Here is a 20,182-nt window from a genome sequence, read left to right as displayed (position 1 = left end):
TTTGATTTCACGTTTATTTCGCTCTTACTCCAGAAAACAACTGCTATAAAAACTCTTTGACATCACAAATAGGGTTATTATTACAGTTTAAGCATATCATCAAGGAGACTTCATAGATTCACAGCGAACGGGTTTAATATTTCTGACTGCATCGCCAACTATAAACTGACTTAGAAATGTAATTACTTAATCACAAATACGCATATTTTACCTTCTCCCTTTTTTTCATAAATATTAACTATTTATTTACGATTGATGAGAGCCAAAAAAAAACTATTTGCAGACATTTATTGCAGCCATACTAATTTTCCACTCAAAGACCCAATATAACCTTAGTGATATACTGAGCGTACAGGGGGTAATCATTCGTTTCTAAGCGCAAAGCCCATGGTTACAGACATTTAACAGCTAAAGAATGATTTTCCGCCCCAAATGCCACTTTAATCAAATTCAGTAAATCCTGATATTATGAAAGCAAATTGTTGACTACTGGGTAAGGCCACAAAGCAACACATAGAATGGTTAATTTAAGAATGCAAGTCAACCATTTCATCAGCAACACATGACCAGGAGAGACGCTATGCAGCAGCAACGCAAGTTCGCCCACACTCCAAACGCACGGTGGCAGCAATGAGTTCAAAAAGGAGAGCAAATATCAATATCCACGCGAACACACATTCGCAGTCAGTCGGGGCTAAGTGTCTCAGTGTCAGAAAGACAACCTACGCGTTAAATAAAAACAACAAGACATATTTGCATGCTCACACCCGAAATACGATGTTTTTGATCATTTTTCATCCTTGAGCAGAATCAACACACAAAATAAGCACAAATAATTTGCAATCACGACACCTAGATAAATGTCAGCCAATTAGCTTCAATACATTAGTTTGCTCCCAGATAATTTTCGAAGCTAACGATAAAAATGGTGTTAAAATACATCGCATCTGATACGAAATTTACGCAATGCAAGAACGGCGACTCAAAAGAAATAAATCACTTTTTCAGTGTAAGATGGGTCGTCGCCAACGCGGCAATCGGCAGATTATTTATTTGCAACTGAAATGTGTTCTTCTTTCACCCCGTTAGAATCTGCAAAAACTTGCATTAATACGAGACGCACCTTCAGTATTCCCTGACATACATGACATTTAAAATCGCAATCGAGGATTGTGTTTTACTTAATATGATCTGGTTCTTTATGCAAAACACTTTGAACGAATAAGACGGCTCTCGATCAAATCAACCAGAACGCACGACGTCAAAAGCATTATTCACACTCTTTTGAAAGCAAGTATATTTCAAAAATAAAAACATTAAAAAATTGCCCCTAAAAACCGGTCAGATTAGTTTCAATGGACGCTCAACCAATGCTACACTTGAGTTAACACATTCCGAAGGTGATGGACACTTTTTGCATCATATCCTTCAACTTTGACAAATCAAAGATCATTAAAGAACGGCTCTTACAATAACTTTGTTTGAAGGCATATTTTTTTAAGAAATGAATTTTGCAGAATTGGAAAGCTGTGAAGAGCGAGTGGGCCTTACCTTGTTGCTGAGTGTATCTCTCGGCCTGACAGTCCCGGGCTCTGCACAGACCGGGTATGGTATTTGCTGAGCCCCAGTGTCAGTGTGTGCAGAGCCCGTGCTAGTTTGACAGCTGTCCGTTCAACTGCACCCCCGGCCAATGGCTCTCGCATTCCGCCAGCGGCGTTTGGTGACGACTTGCAGGAAACTGCCCTCCGGATCCGAGCCGGCTCTTTTTAATCCAATGCTCCACCTTCCGTGGAGGAATTCGTAGCTACCAGCCATGAGATCTGTGCTGAAAGCCTGGATGCATTGAAGCTCCATGGGCAATAATCACTAGCGCTGGGAGGGGGGAAAAAAGAACAAAATATGCGTTGAGGAAAGCCCGCAAGCTCTCACATCCGAACCAACACGCGTTTAGCAAAAGAATGCAGCTCTATAGTCGCAAGGGAAATTATAAAAAGTTCATGTTCACGGTTACACTCCACATGACTTTCAGTGGCCAATGGAAAAACCGAACAACTCGTAAAGTTCTATTGCAAAGTTGTAAATTTTCATAAAACAACAACGGATTTATGACATTTCCCCATGACTATTAGGAGGCAGGTCTTAGACGCCATTTTTAACAAAGAGACAAGTTAAAATTGTGAAATTATTAAAGATTTTTTCCACAGTTTAAAAAAATAAATTTCCCCCTTCTGAAGTCGCGTTATCATGATAATATCATGGAATTTGATTTTTTTTTTAAAACAGAAATCCTTTCTGTTTCTCCAGCCAATCTGTTGTCGTAACGCATCAATTCTGTTTTAGGCATAACCGTAACTGTTCTATCGATATTTGTTCGAGTTTACTCGTTTTTGTTTCGATATGCAACAGTAACAAATAAAATGGCTATGAGTTCGCCCATCTTGTGTGATCTAACTGCAAATTTAAGCGCCGCACCGCTTACGGAGCGGTTAATACGTGCGCTTACTCGAAAATTCGTTCAAAGCTCTGCGATGGCAGAGCGACTGGGTTCGTTTTTCTCTCGTTTCAAATCTTATGTTTCTTATTAAACCGAACACTCTATTAGGCTGTGCTTTCTGTGTTATCTTTTTCCATTTCCTTATACTGCTCTCAAATGGAAATGGTCATGATCCGACCCTGAATGTTTACTGGGAACTTTTTTGCATATCTTCGTCCCAATTCGAATATTTTGCTTTTGAATTTTGCCCTATTTTAAAATATATATATGCTAGCCAATGATAATAACGATTTGCTCACTTTTGGCATCAATGTGCTCATATTCGAATTTAATTAGTATGAAAATTGCCCATTTGGCGTAGAAAAATGATGGATCAATTTGTTTATTGAAGTCAGATGAGAAGGCACTGAATGGGCTGCGGTGTGTAAATAATTATGTGTTACTTTCGAAATGGGATGTTTTTTAATTGCTGTTATTAATTATGTTATTCTTGTCTTTATAACAAATCTTACAACCACTCATTTGGTGGCGCCCGCTCAGGCAAGAAAGTGAGACTCTTGTTTTCCAAGCACCGTTTAATGTTTCTTATTTTTGTTTGTCTACAGAGACTCCATTCAAAGTATACATGGTTGGAACGAATATATGTATTTTAAATAGATTGCACCTTAAACCTTTAACATCGGTTATTATTTAACAACACGTACACAGATTACAAAGCAAAACTTTCGCTTGACAAGATACCACACCGAATATGGAACCGCAAAATATCCAGTCGACGATGCAGTTCGGAGTTTCTATTATTACTTTTGGTTATTGGATTTTTTTTATTTTATAATTTAAACAGTACACATGTATAAGACAACTGATACAACATACTTAAAGAAACACAATTACATCATTCAATAATACAATGGTTTCTGTGAAATCTTTAGCAACTATACATTTTAATGCCATTGATCGAGGAGAAATAATGCAATCCCCTCCCCCTCTCATTACGATTTTTCTGTTTGTTTTTTTACAGTATAGTATTTAAGCACAGTACGGAACGATTCCATTCGCGTCAAATGTAAACCGGTATCTAGGTAGTTATCACTATTTAGTGTTATAAAGTGGCTATACACGCACCTCATTAAAAAAAATACACCAGAATATATTTCACATTTTTACTCTCATATTATGGGCACTGTTTGAAGAAGTGCGAAAAGTCAAGACTCCCATAACAACACTATGTGTCTAGAAACGAATGTTAAATTAAAACATATAGGTAGTTTCCATAGACGTGCAAGGTATCCACAATTGTGGTTTAGGTAGTTTACATTCCATTGCTATATGCAAAGAGAAATATTCTTCATTCTGCTACTGGTACTTAAGAACAAATGCAGGAAATGATTTTAAAAAACAAAAATTGAACAGAAATAAACTATTTTACTCGACAAGTGAGTTTTCCGTCAGTTCTTGCTGCATGGGCTAGAATGGCTCAAGTATTTGATCTCTGATTGGACTAGAGGATCTGTTACCACAGTATGTTTTTATTTTGTGAATAGTAAGCAGGAAAACTGTAAAATGTATAAAGAAGACATGATCGCAGAGGTAAAATAAGTCTGAGAAATAGCTCAGTGCATCAGATATATTTTAGAACAAAACAGTCGCATGTGGAATTTTAGATTATGAGGATGGTTACAGTCTGCTTTATCGGCTAACATTGTTCCGCTGGTTGTACTACTGGAGAATCCAGATTCCGAATCCAATCCCCTTCATTTTAATGACGGAGAATAAAGGTTTCGAATTTCATTCACTTTCATCTTATTATTGTGGAGAGAGATTCTCAATTAAACTTGAGAAAACAAGCATTCCAATTTTTATTGTTTTTATACAACACCTGCGGACAAATGTTCTAAATGCTTCCGTTTCCCCTTAATTACTTCAAGCACGGATTCGGAACTCAATTCCTATATTCCTACCTAATACAGATAAACATTCTGAATTCTATACTTTTGGACTGACACCCAAGACCAGCGAACTTTACATTCTAAAGACATGATTTCGACAGAGATTATTAAAACGCATAGGTAGTATTATGAGTGCTAATGCACAGTATTTCTGAAATAGTCCAATATTGTGGTTTGCTCGTCAAATGTCATGATTAGCGGCTGAAGAACAACTTTCTTCGCACAGTTCAGCATTCATTGGGGGAGATTCATTCCTGCTTTTCCTCGCTTGTGGTGCTCGTGTTCCCAGCTTTGGTTTCTTTTTTCCACTTCATCCGCCTGTTCTGGAACCAGATTTTGATCTGTCTCTCGGTGAGACACAGAGCGTGAGCAATTTCGATCCGTCGCCTGCGAGTCAGATAGCGGTTAAAGTGAAATTCCTTCTCCAGTTCCAATGTTTGGTAACGGGTGTAGGTCTGCCGTCCTCTCTTTCTGTCTGGACCTGAGAAAGAGAGAGAGAAAAAAACACAAGCAACCATTAAGTCCGCGTTTTTTTAAACATGAGACTTAATAATACAAAATACAAGTAATCCTGTCAACCTATTAATGTCCCTTTTACCTCTTCGCCTATCTGTACGCTTTCATAACTTATTAGAATATCTGTGGCTGAACAAAATATTCAGATGCCAATGGTCTGCCTTAAGGTGCGTATGGACATTTTGGAATCTCGCTGCGCTCCTCTGACAAAGCATTTAAAAATCAAGGATCTATCCCAAGTTTCAGTGAAAGTCACTGTGTGCTCTAAACTCTTACATCCAAACGGGTACCCCAATTGTTATTTCATCCAAGATAAAGAGCACCAATGTTAACATTTCAGACACGGAAATGACAGGTAACTAAAACCTTAAGCCTGCGTGCAAGTCCTTTCAACCCCAAATGTGTCAGATTCTAATGCCAGCAAATGAACCCACCAGGTTCACTCTGATGGTCAGAACTCGTATATTATCGCCTAAAGTGGCCCGTTTTAAACACGAACTTACATCCACAAGGGGGGGAAGCTTTACAAGGGCCCAAAGAGCTCTCATGGGGTGCAAAAAAAATCTTCAATTCCACGGGCCTGGCCTAATGTGTAAAGCTACTTTCAAACTGGAACATAGCATTCTGCACTTACTCAAGAATATACAGTTTTCCCGCTTAACAGTTAAAAATAGTTGTTATTTGGTGTTGATAAAAGTGAGTAAACACGCAATATGTGAGTTGCTGTTAACTATAAAGGAGCGGAAGTCGAGTGCTTTTACGAGGATTGTACTGATTAATTGTGCAATAAAAGTTTTATGATTGCTATCTGCATACAATACTACATGCGTTTGAGGAACTGCTCCTCAGATATCATTAAAACTCTTAACTACCTTCAGGATGTAGTGGCGCTCATTTTAACTGGTCATTCGCACGTTTCTCGTAGCTATGTTACATTTATGTCCCATACCTGCATTCCTCATCCAGGGGTAAATCCGGAAATTGCTCTCTGCTTGAGGGTGCACGTTTGTCTGATCCAATTTTTCGCAACCCTGTTTGCTGAGATCGCTGCAAAGAACTGGAATGTTCTGGTCTAAGGCAGAGCAGCGCAGGTTGTAGGAATCTGAATTTAGATTATAACCTGTGTTGTACATGGAAGGACCGTGATAGATTGCACTGTTAACATTGTACAGCCCGGCCATCGGGGCTGGGAAGGCGCTGGCGCCCGCTCCATAGCCGGATCTTTGTGAGTTGGTAGCAAAAGCGCAAGAAGTTGCTTCTGTAAAGCCACTCGCGTTCTGGAAAACGGATGTCCCCGCCGTATATTTGGGAAAAAGAGCATTCACATAATACGACGAACTCATAATTTTGTCTGGTGATTTGTTGGCCAAGGCTCTTCAGTGTCGGTTTTACGAGATAGCGTGATATATGGCAGCATTACACCCCCGATTTACACCAAACACCCATTTTCCTTCGGCCCGACTTATTCCTATTCACGTGACCTGACCATGTGATCCAGCTGCCCAATCGCATTCCACATCACAGGTGGTAAATAGCATGTTATCCGACTATTTTCAAAAATATATTGTGCAAAAGTCATACATAATCTTTTGCAGTCTTATTAATATGGAAAAGGTTGTGTAACCTTAAAAGTTAAGTATCTTCTCAATATTACCTTACAAGCCAATGTCCCACATGCATGTGAAGGTTGTAGGAACGCAGGTATGTATCCAACATTTTTGAAAATAAGATGTGTGATGAATTTGGAAGTGTAATGAAACGTTGACACGGACATAATAAAGGAGACATTTGCCTTCATTTAGCAATATGCCTATTTCTTGAATAGTTACATTGGACTAAGATTAAGGATCATTCTACATTTTGCTCTAAAACGGGAAAGGTTAAACCGTTTCATTTAAAAGAAATTATCACTCCCATTGTTTCTCCCCCTGCCTGTACAGTTGCTGCTGTACAACACCAGAGAAACTGGAGCCCTGGTGAATTAATGGTCAATACACATTTGACCTCCAGATTATAGAATAATCTGTGCGGTTTCAGTGAAGAGTATAGATACAATAAACATGCTGCAGCAGCATCGCTCAGGGTGGTTGTGGAGCTTCTGTTATCCACTCCCGGGATTTTTTTAAACATCCAAGCATGTTTCTGTGTTGATTTCCTGCAATGCACCATTTCACTTTGAAAACTTCCACATTTCCTCAGACGGATTTCAGTCCAACAACTATTCTGCGTGAACCTTTTCGAGTTGCTAGGTAATCTGATTAGAACCCCGCAGGGGATTTACCCCAGTATCATTTCCTCCTTCTGTTTTACAACTTTTCTCTCTCTCTCTCTGTCTCTCCCAGTCCTCTCGTTAGATCACACAACTTGTCTCCGAAGCTGTTATCCACAATTTCCTTGCATATTGTCCAGTTGCTCTATTTAGGATTTTGGTTGCTTTCCAGCGGAACGGTTGTTTTTTAAGTGCAACGTTAACAGGCATATTTGTCGGTGTTAGACGGAGGAATGCAATCCCACTGTTCACAATAGATACGCAGTCTTACAAACGATGCACCTGGTACTTCGAAATTAAAGGCTTGTTGCAACAAAACATCTTTCTGCATTTCCGCCTGGGATCCTGCCATTTTTCCCAATATTGGGAAATGTTATTTTCTTTTGATCTCTGGCGTCTCCTTTGGCATGTCACAATCCTTGTGCTAAGCAGACAGACCTTACGCCAACGGGGGTGGTTATCAGGCCGTTATTGCACCACATTCGCCACTTGCCCGTTAAAGAGCAATCTTTGATCTAAACCTACTAAACTGTCCACATTATCCATGTGTCCCCCACATTCCTAAAAACGGAACTACACGCTAATGTGGACATTCCAGGGAGTGTTTAAACTGAATTCTAAACTTTTCCAACATCAAAATGCATCCGAAAAGCCGAGGTATCAAAGATTTTGCCAGACCGAACCGGCATAAAAATGTTGAGAGTTTAAGTAAAGTTTAAATCATTAAAATCAATAGCGTGTGGCTGTGTCCATCAGAGGAAACGAGTATATACATATAAATAGTAAATAGATGTGAACATACAAATAAAAAAATATATTTTCCAGGATTAAAGATTCCTCGCTAAAAATGGATTACCGCTCTGGACTACTCTTTGATTGCAAGGAATAGAATAGCCATTCAAAATGGAAGGATGTGAAGAGTGGATGAAAATACAATATAATTTAACGGATTGCCAGTAAAGTCAGAGTTTCACTCATATTTTTCTAATTCAATAATGCTAACTTAACTGCTAACTTAAGTCAAATGTTTGATATGGACGCCGATTTCCGCCGGACATGTAAAATTTAATTCTCCTAACATTTGAAATAGATGTCTGAGGAAATTGATTTTTTTTTCAGTTTTAATTTGTTTTTTACTTCACCATTTCTCGTGGCCTTAAGGCTCCTCGCACTGTTAGTCAGGGGCATTGCGACTGCACAGTTCCAGTTTCACATGTATGTAAATAAAATACATATTATAACCGCATATTGAACATTTCAATTACTCATGTGTTCCATTGTTACATTAGATAAGACTTTATCAACCAAGCGCCTACACTAATGCACAAGGTTTATTAAGCAACAACCCCAAATGCTTATTTACTTTTATTACCAGGGATCCAAGAATGTGCAGACAACATTGCATTACCAGCTTGGCTGGAGAAAGTACAGAAACCTAAGTAAACGGAAAACATTTTAACATGAATTAGTAAATAATTATGGTTCGAACTTCAAATGTTACCGCATATTTTTGGAACAAAACACAATTGAATCATATGGTTGGACAGTAAACTATTTATAAACGGTGCAGTTTCAAACTATGTTTACTGGAAGAGCATTAAAAGAAAGAAAATTAATCTGGTGAATATGCAATTATAAAAAACCTACAATCATAGATAGATAGATAGATAGATAGATAGATAGATAGATAGATAGATAGATAGATAGATTACAGATAAACACTAGTTGCCTCACAATATTATGTTTGCAGAAATTTAAATTATAATGACAGTTTCCTAAAGTTCGGAAATCTGAGCCTCTTCTGTATTTCCAGATGCTGCTGTATATCTAATACTTTTTTTGCTATGTATTTAGAGCAGATTGCTGTATTGTTATTTTAAATTGCTTACGAACACATGTGAACCATTACAATTATGTGGCATAGTAACAGATAATCCTAATTTGCAGTCGGGATTCCTACATTTCAATCGAGAAAATAACACAGTGCTCAGCGAGCACATATTTGAATTGCCACTGCATAATAATGTACATCATTCCTGTCAGCATACTTTCAAATACATATATCTCGATTTCGTTACACGTCATTTGCTATGGTTCCGAATCTATTATCTGGCTGTAAATGCTCCCGATTCTTTCTATGCAGGAAATAGAATCTTCTATAGACTCTAGCTAATTTCGGGCTTAATTCTACACTGTGACACGAAATATACTGATTTTCTGTATGCAGAGCTACATTGGAAATAAAATTGTGCATATTGCACTGAAGTTTGGTTATGTAGACTAATGAATCCGTGTATCATTGTTTTGTATCATATATCACGAAATTTATCGTTATCATTCACAAAATGGCAAGTGCATGAATGATCTAACTCCAATACGCCACGTTATAATAACGTGAAGGACCCACCTGTTTTCGTTTCAGAAGGTATAAACTATTATGCAATTTTTAAAAAGCTGCAACGCGGTTTGGACTTTGCGATGTATGAGAAAGCTTTAGCTGACTTTATATAAATAAATCAGGAGGCACTCAACCAAGCAAAACATTCTTTGGATTTGACCGACGCTTTCATTCATGCCAAGCCCAATATGGGGCCACTTTTACAGGATGTTCCCATTGAAAGATGTGTACAGTTCAGTATGTGTGCCGTAGTTTGACTCAATGTGGAAAGATAATGTGAGCATGGTTAAAAGAAATAATCAAGCGTCCTTCAAACTGACCTCTTTGGTTACATTACAACATGTGCCTAAGTTATTAACGACTTGATGAAATTTCTAAAAGTTACTATTCAGAACTTTTCATCAAACGGGTATTTCACTACATGCCATTCATAACGCTACTTACTCCATCAATAGATTTAATTTTATAATTTACACCAGTATGAAGCCTAATCAAAAATATACAGAAACATTCACAGTGTTAAATTATGTTTCTACTTCACGATATGCCACATTTAACATTTGACTTATACTGGTCTCCAACGGGAATTTCAGGATAACAAGAGTGCATGCAAATAGATTTAAGTATACGATTGCACACGTATGCCTGTACATACATTTGGATGGATGGATGTGTGTTCATGAATGTGGGTGCGCGTTCACGCACGTAGTTGTATATGTTATATGCTGTTGTATGTACGGATAGATATAAAATAGCTCACGTCACTTCTCTTTCACATACTCAACTTCTAATCGCTATCCCCTGTTGCAAACAACTGAGTGGAATGGGGAACGAAAATGGAGATAATCAATTTAAATCGCGTTATTGTACATTAAAAATAAAACACTGGAGTATAAATGGATTTCTAAACCCCGTGTCAAGCGGAATTAATCTGTCCACAAATGAGTTGATGGATTCAAAATGAATAAACTCCATCGACCTCAGTCCATTTTTACAAGTGTCATTTGTGGTAGGTGTTTTCATCCTATTTACAACCTACTGTACAAATAAATCCCAGTTTATAGCAGTTATTGCACTTTTTGGCAGCTTGGCGGCACTCTTTTTGAATTCTTCTGTGGTTTAACACTGCCATCTCCTGACCATGAATGAAAACTGCAACCAAGAAATCGCTGTCAGAATGCACAAAAACCTTTTTTCGCGCTGTCCGGAAACTGATACCTATATCTAGTTTGACTTTTTTTTTTCTTATGACTATCAAGCTTAATTTCAAAGCGCGCCAAACCACGTTTCAAAATAACTAAAGATCTGTTACCTTTCCACTAGACGCAATAAATTAGTAAAGAGATATTTGAAGGGCCCACGTTAAGGACGAGACTAATAAAGGTCGTTATTTCCGCAGACCCTTTTGTCTAGGCAGCCAGACAAAACAAATGGATCGCCTTCTCTGGAAAAATACTGATTGTAGCTGGACAGTTGTAAACTCATTAAAACCCGAATTCCAGACGGCTTGCCAGACCCTTCATTTTATTGCAAGTCTCCCTGTTTAGCCTTTGAAGTTCCATCTGCAACAACAGAGGGCGTCACAACATTATAACCCTTCAGACTGAACACTAAAAAATTAAAAATAGAAGTTCAATTTAACAACTGTTTCATAGCCTAATAATAAAAAATAATGACTGCAACCCTGTGCGAGTGTTTGCTGCCAGATACTGAAGAATACTCGGTGTCGTGTTTATGCACTTCGGCCCTTAACCTCCAGCGTTTTACACCCCATAAACGCTTACAGCAGTCATTTTCTTTTATTGCGGTACACCACTCTGGATTTTACTAACGACAGCCACTGCCAAGACTTCTAACTACATGGGCCTCTCTGCCCAGTTTCCAAATCAGTTGCATTCCACTAAATCTATCCAAACTGTCTTCGGAGCCTTAAAAAAGTTACTAGGGATCTTACAGTTGGAAAGGAAGTTGCATAAATAGCCAAGTCGTACACAACTTTTTTTGTTAGCGGTAGGGCGCCTTAGACTAATATACATTACTTCCTAAGGATCCGACCCCTTTGTGTTGACTAGTTAAAGAAATGGCGGCAGGGAGCTGTGCCATTGCGAATGTTTCGAATTATTTACCTCTTTATAATGCGATGAAATCCCAAAACATTTGGAGATCTTCACACGGGCAAGCACCTCAAGATTATTCATTTCCACTTCCAGCTGAATGCTGCATTACTTGGATAAGTCGCACATAACAAATCATATAAATAACCAACGGCCTTGGCGCATGGCCAGACCACAGATAAAAGTTGTTAATGCACAGTTTTTTTTGCACGTTCTCGGGTTAATTGGTGATAACTGGGCGTTAAGCTCAAACGCATGCAGGATCTTTGTCATCAGATCCGCTTCCCAGCCAACGTTCTACGATCACACTTTCTATTTTCTTCCCCTTTTTTCAGAAACCCCAATCTCATTCTAATTTTAGTTACCCCTGTTAAGTCATGTCATGTCAGCTGTGGTGATAACATTCGTTTATTAAGGATTTATTAAGGAAAATCCAAACGTTATTTATTAAGGAATATCCAAACTTTGAGCTGCGTTTTCAATGTCAGAACTTGGGGTAAAATCCAAAAGTGGATTTTCAGCAACATCGGCAAAGTGTTGCAAATTAGTTGGGGTTGATATTGGCGACATTCTGTTAATGCGAGTAAAGACATAGGATTATTTACATGAATGTGACAAACTTTATTTCATTAACTCTGCTGTTCGCCTGAAAGTTAATTCGTGTACAGTATTTAAAATGCTATAAGCGGAGCTTGTTTATATTTTGAATATAGTTCCGCTCAGTACGAGTGAGTTTAGAATATCCAACATTGATGGTGAAATGCGAATGTAATCGTGGAGTTCCAGACATTGAGATTCAGAGACAAAGAGCATATTTTATATGTAGTCAAACATATATTTTATTAGACAACAAATAAAATGACATTTCATTACAAACAGTATAGTTTGGTCAATATGACACGAGGTAATCATTTCAAACGTGTACACAAGTGTAAATGTGTTAGCTCTACAGGTCTAAAGATAACCCCCATTTAAAACACATTAGTGGTATATGTTCTTTCTATTGCACCCAGATTTTTTCCTTGTACACATTACATTTATTGACAATATTGTTTGTTTATTCCATCGCATAAATGCGTCAAAACAATTTTTAAGGGTGACAGTTACACACAAAACATAGGTAGTTACTAGTTATACATATAGGTAGTTTTAAACCAAATTTTACACTTTTCTTTGCACCACAACACCGATAAATACAAAGTGTCTGAGAACTTTATTCGTGCTTTTATTTTCCACAACAGACAAGAGTATCGTGTAGCAGTATGCTCAGCGCTGCTCTTTGAAATACAACTTATATTAGCATTCTATGCAAATCAGTTTCATATAATTTCTGAAGAACAACACAATCGTCATGCACCCCGGGCAAGGCCGTTACTCAGTCTCACAAAGGACAGCATAAAGCCTGGAGTTTCTACAGGTTCATTCACAGTGAAAATAATACAGTATATGTTCCAAGTTCACCACGAAAATAACATTTCATATGCACTACACAGCCTGTTATCTTTATATTAAACATCCTGAGTTAAATTGAGATTTTTCTTTTGTTTGTTTACACGATCTTTACTCGGACACCGCCCAAGCACAAAGGCCCAGTCACAGAGATAATCACAACAATGGACACAAGGATTCAAGTATATAGACAGCTTGGTTTGCTGCATGTAAAACAAGTAAATATTAAACTAGTACAGTATTACTGAATTACTGTCCACACTGAGTTGTGGTGGATTAAGAAAAGGTAGTTTTCATGTAAAGTAAGGTAGATTCCGTAGCCACATACTTAACCTTGCCGTAAATGTCTCCCTCTTTGGTTCCCAACTAACAAGTGTATCAGTCATTTTACCCACCATATGCAGTCCAGAACTGGCAAAGGAATAATTTGTGCTAATGGCATGACAAAATGTACATAATAGTCTTTCTGAAGTAGGGCCTATTTCGATTGTAATTGTGAATGAGTCTTTTTTTTCTCTCAGAAATATTCTAACTCGTGTGTCACCGGTCATCTTTAGGTCGTTCCTTGTTGATTTTTTTCATCTTCATCCTCCTGTTCTGAAACCAGATTTTAACTTGCCGTTCGGTAAGGTTAAGGACCCTGGCGACCTCATATCTGCGGTCTCTTGTGAGGTACATATTAAACAAGAATTCCTTTTCCAGCTCCAGGGTCTGATGTTTGGTGTAAGGACAGCGTTTTTTTCTGGTAGACCTTGCATGCAGCCAATTGGCGGATGGGTTATCTGGAATTGTGAAGGAAACACATTTAATATAATTCCCCTCTCCAAGTTAGACAAAATGTTGTAACATTCTCAGAATCAAAACACCGTTACAGATAAAAGAGGATGGATGATGCAGCACTGGATTAATGAAGTTGGTTGCTACACTTTTATGTTTGTTTCCACTCTTACACCCAGCGTCTTGCTCAATGAACAAACTATATGAATAGGGCAATGAAAATGAGTTAGAAAAGATCTGATATTGTGGCGATCTGTAAATCGGACATATGCAATCCAAAGCAATATGTGGTCTGTCTGTGTTGCATATTGAGTGCATTATTTGTTTATCCACGAGTCTTATCGCGATCACATTTATTTGAAACAAATACACTTGAATTGCAGAGTGAGCAATTACACAATCTCCCCTTTTTTTCCATAATGAATGGAATATTCAGTACATACCCGATTGATAGTCATTGCAGTGCCGGAAATGTACAGCATAAACCTTAATCACATATTTCAAAAGTACTATGTAATTCTTAAAAACCGCAAAACTGAATACAGACCTCGGCGTTTGTATTTCGCTATGTAACGCAGACAATGGAATGGATATAAAACAGTTTGAATTCATAATCCTTATCTCGAAAGGTAATACAAAAACGTGGGGTTTCCACACTTACTTGGATCCATGTGTAGCTTATCTGCGTTAGATTCAACCTCTCCATTATTTTCTGAAAAGGACACCTCACTCATACGTTTGTCTCCAGGAGAAGTTCCACAAGTATATTCTGAGAGGGCTAGCGTGTGTGTTTCAAACGTGGTGCAGTCACTCCTGCGGGCAGCTACAGGCTCGGGCTTGATGCCGTAGTGTCTACTGGAAGGTAACCCGGTGAAAGACAGGGTCCCCGGCATGGGATCTAGCCAGGAACGCATGTACCTACCATCGGGTGCGGCGGCAATGGGAGCCTGGTGCATGTATGGGTGATAAACAGTGGGCATATTGGCAGAGCTCTGAGCATGAACCGGGCTCCAGGAGGTGCTGAACACTGTGGCTTTGGACTGGAAGTTGCATGGGGTGAAGTCTGGGTGCTCAGCCAGGGCTGCCTGCCTGGAGGACTGAGCCAGTGGACCCGAGGCATATCTGGACGACAGCAGATCATCGTTCTCATGCATTATAAGGGAGTCGACATAATAATTGCTGATAGTCCCTGATGTCGACATTCTCGCCAATGACACAGCAAGCGCCTCTGAAAATATGAAAGAGCAGATTTCAGTGTAACAACTTACCGCCGCGACAAGTACACTCTGCTAATATGGTGCAGACGCACTTCCACGCCATTGGATCAGTTACTCACGTGATTCAAAAAACAACAATAAAATATAAATCAATCCGCAGCTTGTAACAGGGTCAATCTTTTATAGAGATAATTTTATATAGCAACTCCGTATGTTTTTTTATGCAAAGGGATATAATCACCTCTATATATGGAAGTTGATTTCTTTGTTGCCAGCTGAGATGTAAAAAGTATTCCGTTGCAGTTCTTTTTTAGGGGACTATTTTATATCATAATCAATCTTCCCATCAGATGCTCGTTTTTTTTAACGAACACCTTATAATCGTTAACCTTCACATAAAAGATTATGGAAAGAGTGAAACTATAAACTGCAGGGGGAAAAAACAACGAAGGAAGAGATTGGACAGGTATTTATTATTCATGCTTAGTAAAATTAAAAACGCATTCTTAACAAATAAAAATCGTTAACGAACTTTTAAAGCGTACCTCTGAAAAGTGGCCGGGTGTACCTGCATCTGGTAGAGATCTTTCATTTTCGAAAATGGGGCGCACATAAAACACACGGTGGCAATCTCCGTTTTATAACAGTCTCAGCAATAAAACTACACGTTAGCAAACTAGAGCCATTCCAAAAAGGCCCTTTACCTCAAATAAACCATAACAAAGTACAACTTCCGCATTCAACGCGCTATTTAAGTTGACAGATTCGCACGGACAAAATACATTTCTTAGGAGATCGGACAATTCTACCGTCTTTCTCTTCGGATTAGAGTATTTATTTTTATATCCGTCACTCGCTGGCGGATTCTGTGGCGAGTTGGTGGAAAAGCTTCCCCGCACCGACGGTATTCGGAAACTCAATCTGTTAGATGGTTAAGATACATTCCTTTCAATAGCAAATAAAAGCAAACAGTTAGATATATAAACAGATGTAAAACATAAGAGTCGTATTTCAATGGAGTAAGAAGGCATCCTTATTACAGTGTTATCGGCCTATTAAACATTATATGTGCAACCAATTACTGCGTCCTAAAAACTTAGTAGGCCTCTTTCCCACACGCACACTGGATATAAATATGTACAGCGAATGGGTGATTTTACTTAGCTATAATAAAATTAACAGGCAGGATGTGAGTTTAGAATGCCAACACCGTGGTTTATCACGGCATAGTTTCAAAGTAAATGCATTTCCAAAATATTTTTATATAAAAGTAATTTTTAAAATGTTGAAACAACCCATAAATACGCCAATGATGTATTTTGTTGCCATTTTTCAGTGAGCATAATTTACCAATGCTATTTTAATATGAAATGTTTCATTTGACGTGAAAGATTTAGGCTCCCGTGCGTTTGTTTATATGATTTCAGGGGTTTCTCGGAATGTTATATTGGGTAGTGTTTCCTTTTTGGGCTGCTCTTTCTGGTACATATTTAATGTTAGCAGTAATTCAGATTCCGAAGGAAGATTGACAATCGTCATTTTAATCAAATGCAACTTATCCCAGTTTTTGAAACGCTTAGATCCTTGAAGGCAACCAGTAATGTGTTATCTGGCTGACGTAGGTTTTCAAACGAGGCTTGGTGTTTTAATGCCTGTTTTATATTTCTTTGTTGTTATTTTACAACCTACATATGCAAGTACTTTGTTCATTTCTGCTTCAACCAAGCTTAATTTAAAAAAAACCTACGGCGCATCACGACGCTAGCAACAGGCTAAAATAAAAAAGGTCTATCTCCAAAATGATGGCGAAGTACCTGAGCTGTTGCGTGGATCAGATAACATAGAAATACCCATTAAACAAAGACAATTATCAGATCCCACATTAAACCAAAGTGCTGGCGTCGTCGTGAGGCGCTTGCGTTTCCACCAGCATCCGCTGGCTGTATAAGCCCTCAGTCGAAAACCTGTACAGCTAGCTGAAATAAAACTTCCCTTTCTCGAGGTTTGGGTTCCCTTTATCCCAATTTTTCTTTAGATTTCTGTGCATTCCTCACGGGGAAGGGAAGATTCAGTCTGTCGCCTGTGAGCCAGCACTGAATTTCTGGTCAGCGGAGTATTACAGCGACACAGGCGGAGTGCTGAGGTCTAGAGCAAAATCGAGAACCATTCAAGTCCAGTGTTGAGCCTCAGAAAGAAAACCTTTCTGTCTTTCCTGTGCAGATGGCCTGGAATTAGAATTCAAATGTTGATTCCATATTTGCAAGGTGAATCTAAGGCGCTCTGAAATTGCAACTCGCTTTAAAGAGCGGTTCCTGTAATTGGAATTTAGCTCTATTTATGCTAAGAAAATATATAAAAACAACCCACCATTTAAGCGCCTGAAAGAATTCACCCACAACCTTGGAATGTATCGCGTCTTGTTGCGATACCTAAACATTTGTAGTTTTGTACGAAATGTATGATTTTAAATGATATAGTCGAATTGGCCACAATTAGCACTGTGGATTCGGAGTCTCAATTGGATCAACTGTTTTCACCAAAAAGGATAGTTACGAATTATAGTGCGCTGTCCGGTTTAGACTTTTGTTTGGAAATTCGGCACAGGAAGCTCGCAGGCTCCTTGCAAATTGCAGCTTTAGGGCTGGGCAATGTAAGAACTAAACAGAGAGAAAAAAAGATCCTTTACATGCGTGGATACAATTCACCAAAGGTCTCACATGAAATTAGTATCATCATACAAAGGTTATTCGACAATCGACAAAAATACAATAATTCCTCCATTCTAATTTGAAGACGTATGCTGGGGTAGCGGAATCTCCTATTTTCACTCTGCAGCAAGGCGAATGGAATAAAGAGAGACTGCTTTTTGTGTTGTTTGGAGTCGGTCATTTTTCCTTGAGAGTTATGCTTGGAACGTCAAATGCTTTATTAATCCCTGCAATTGATACAGCAGTTAAAATTCCTTCAAAATATGGTACTCACATCCACTCCCAAAGTTTGTTTAATGCTGTCCGGAATTATCCAACCATGTGGGATATTCATTGAGTACACCTTGTAGTCAGAAAAAAACTGGACAAAATATGTCACAAATAAAAGTTTCAAAATATGAATAAACTGGGGTAAGATCGGACGATAAAAATTTCAAGGTAGTAACGACATTCGATATGTGATTTTTTTTATCTGCAATTCTCGTTGTATTATTTAGAATAAAGGCTGACGCCTTTATTTCCGTTCAGATAACATCTGTGTGAAGTTGCAAAGCCAATTTGTGGGCACGCAGTGTGCAATGACGACAACGTGTTCAAAGAGCTTTCATCATTTTCGAGTGTAATTGCCGTATAACAGATAATTTGGCAAAGGCTTAAAATAAAACATAAAATCAGACTAACCAAATCCTGGAGACATCCGCAGGAGAACTTTCAAAACTGGCCGAGCCGGTCCCGTGGCCACACTCAAAGGTTTAAATTTCAGGAAAGTCATGACTGACGGCAATCTCAAATACCAAACCTTATGTTGACTGTTCCTTGTTTACGAAAGATTGAAGCACGTTTTAGTTCATCCGCATCAGTTGGAAATTAAATCCTTCATGTAAAACTGTGCAAATGGACCGCATGCACAGGCTTATAGAAGATAATCTCTAGTTTAACATTAAAGAATGAAAGTACAATTTTTCTGTGGCTTCTGTTTTATTTTAAGTCGATCAGTCATATTAGTCCCGGCAAAGCTTTTGCGAGCAACAAGAAAACAAAAAAAAACATTTCTGAAGGTGTAAGCAGAATGATTTTGAACTAAACATTTTAAACTTTGAGTATTAGATGTCTGAAAAGGCGGAGGAAATGCATGCACCTACACATAATCGACGTATATTTGAATTGAGAAAGGCTACTCTTTCAATAATGGCGTCCAAATAAAATGAAATACGCAATTACACAGAAATGTAATATTTATAGAAATGTTTCCCATTTCTTGCCAAAATGTATCGTATGTCTACACCCTGCAAATGAAAGCAAGCAAAGTCGTGAAGCTAAAAGGCTGAGCTGAATTGCATTTTATAGAGGGCCTGGCTATTAGCAGCAGTGGTGCTTTGAATAGCACAAACTTGACTGTGCTTTAGCTTTGAGAATCTTTAAACCATGCCGGAGATAGTTTTCAGGCGGTGCAGTCATATCGGGATAGTATCACGGCTCGAGTGTACAACAGCGCACATTTTTCAGACGATATTATTTTGTATTGCACTGAAGAGAAAAAAAATCAAGTTATTTGTTTTTTTTAACTCCGTCTGCTTCTACAACAGGAGTTACACTGAAAGAACAAATAAAGGGAATGGTGTAATTTAATATTGTGTATGAGATTTCATACATTTTATTTGAATCAAATGCTTGCTGGTTATTTCATTAAAAAAATAAACGGTTACATGGAGGCGTGGAAAATTGTATTGAATTGCATTTCCTATTTTTAAAAGCCTTGCATTCTCTCAGTTAATCCGTTGCGTTAAGTCTACCATGATAAGGTTAACATGTATATGTCGTGTGAAATTAATTTGATGCTGCATTCGTAAAATGGCACAAAATCTATCCTGTTGCAATGTCTATGTTGTGCAATCATTTGGATTCAGAAATTTAAAATGGTGTAATTCCAATCGGCCGCGCAACTCGAATAACTAGACCAACAGAATAAAGTGCCATGGTGTTTGTTTACTTGCTTTGCTTAGATTAAAGCTTCTGTTTGTCTCCTCTAAACGGCCAATATAATGGGACAAGTCTGCTTTCTGTGTTTAGTCTAGTTTCCTGCAGAGGCAGGAGCCGCCGACCGAGCAGCGTTTCCACTACATTCCGCCGAGGTCGCTGTTTCGAAGAACAACACAAATTTACGCGCCTAGGCGCCATGCAATGATCATAACCGAGGCCTTGTGCTTTCAAGTAATTTCTTTGTCTTGCACATGGTAGAATACATAGGTTTAAAACGTGTCCCCTAAATCACTTGGCGCCGTCCCTTTTTA

The 20,182-nt window shown here is 38.4% G+C and overlaps 3 protein-coding genes across 8 annotated transcripts in view; all 3 read right to left on the bottom strand.

Annotated features, from left to right (window-relative positions):
* Positions 1-1,684, bottom strand: part of LOC144510458 (homeobox protein Hox-A3) — a 43,484-nt gene extending 41,800 nt beyond the window's left edge. For 2 of the 3 annotated variants that reach the window (XM_078239902.1, XM_078239911.1), the window contains exon 1: positions 1,124-1,540. The gene's annotated coding sequence lies outside the window, so the exon portion shown is untranslated. The other variant, XM_078239919.1, reaches the window with a different exon arrangement.
* A 1,380-nt stretch (positions 1,685-3,064) lies between these two features.
* Positions 3,065-6,415, bottom strand: LOC144510409 (homeobox protein Hox-A7). Its single transcript, XM_078239859.1, has 2 exons — positions 5,909-6,415; positions 3,065-4,924 (listed from the first exon to the last, which is right to left on the bottom strand). The coding sequence occupies exons 1-2, from the start codon at positions 6,300-6,302 to the stop codon at positions 4,692-4,694; spliced, it is 627 nt and encodes a 208-aa protein (XP_078095985.1). The 5' UTR covers positions 6,303-6,415; the 3' UTR covers positions 3,065-4,691.
* Positions 6,416-12,550: 6,135 nt separating this feature from the next.
* On the bottom strand, positions 12,551-19,771 carry LOC144510384 (homeobox protein Hox-A9). 4 transcript variants are annotated; one of them, XM_078239823.1, is made up of 4 exons: positions 18,573-19,771; positions 15,425-18,252; positions 14,628-15,194; positions 12,551-13,971 (listed from the first exon to the last, which is right to left on the bottom strand). In XM_078239823.1, the coding sequence occupies exons 3-4, from the start codon at positions 15,166-15,168 to the stop codon at positions 13,730-13,732; spliced, it is 783 nt and encodes a 260-aa protein (XP_078095949.1). In that variant the 5' UTR covers positions 15,169-15,194; positions 15,425-18,252; positions 18,573-19,771; the 3' UTR covers positions 12,551-13,729. The 4 variants fall into 4 exon arrangements, with proteins under 4 accessions (XP_078095949.1, XP_078095958.1, XP_078095973.1 ...); XM_078239832.1 differs by having other exon boundaries at positions 15,425-17,840; XM_078239847.1 differs by having other exon boundaries at positions 15,425-16,128.
* Positions 19,772-20,182: the final 411 nt, after the last annotated feature.

This window comes from Mustelus asterias, chromosome 2 (assembly GCF_964213995.1).
Source record: "Mustelus asterias chromosome 2, sMusAst1.hap1.1, whole genome shotgun sequence".
In the NCBI taxonomy this organism is placed as follows: domain Eukaryota; kingdom Metazoa; phylum Chordata; class Chondrichthyes; order Carcharhiniformes; family Triakidae; genus Mustelus; species Mustelus asterias.
The sequence above is the reverse complement of the archived record's forward strand: the minus strand, read 5'-3'. Positions and strand labels throughout refer to the sequence as shown.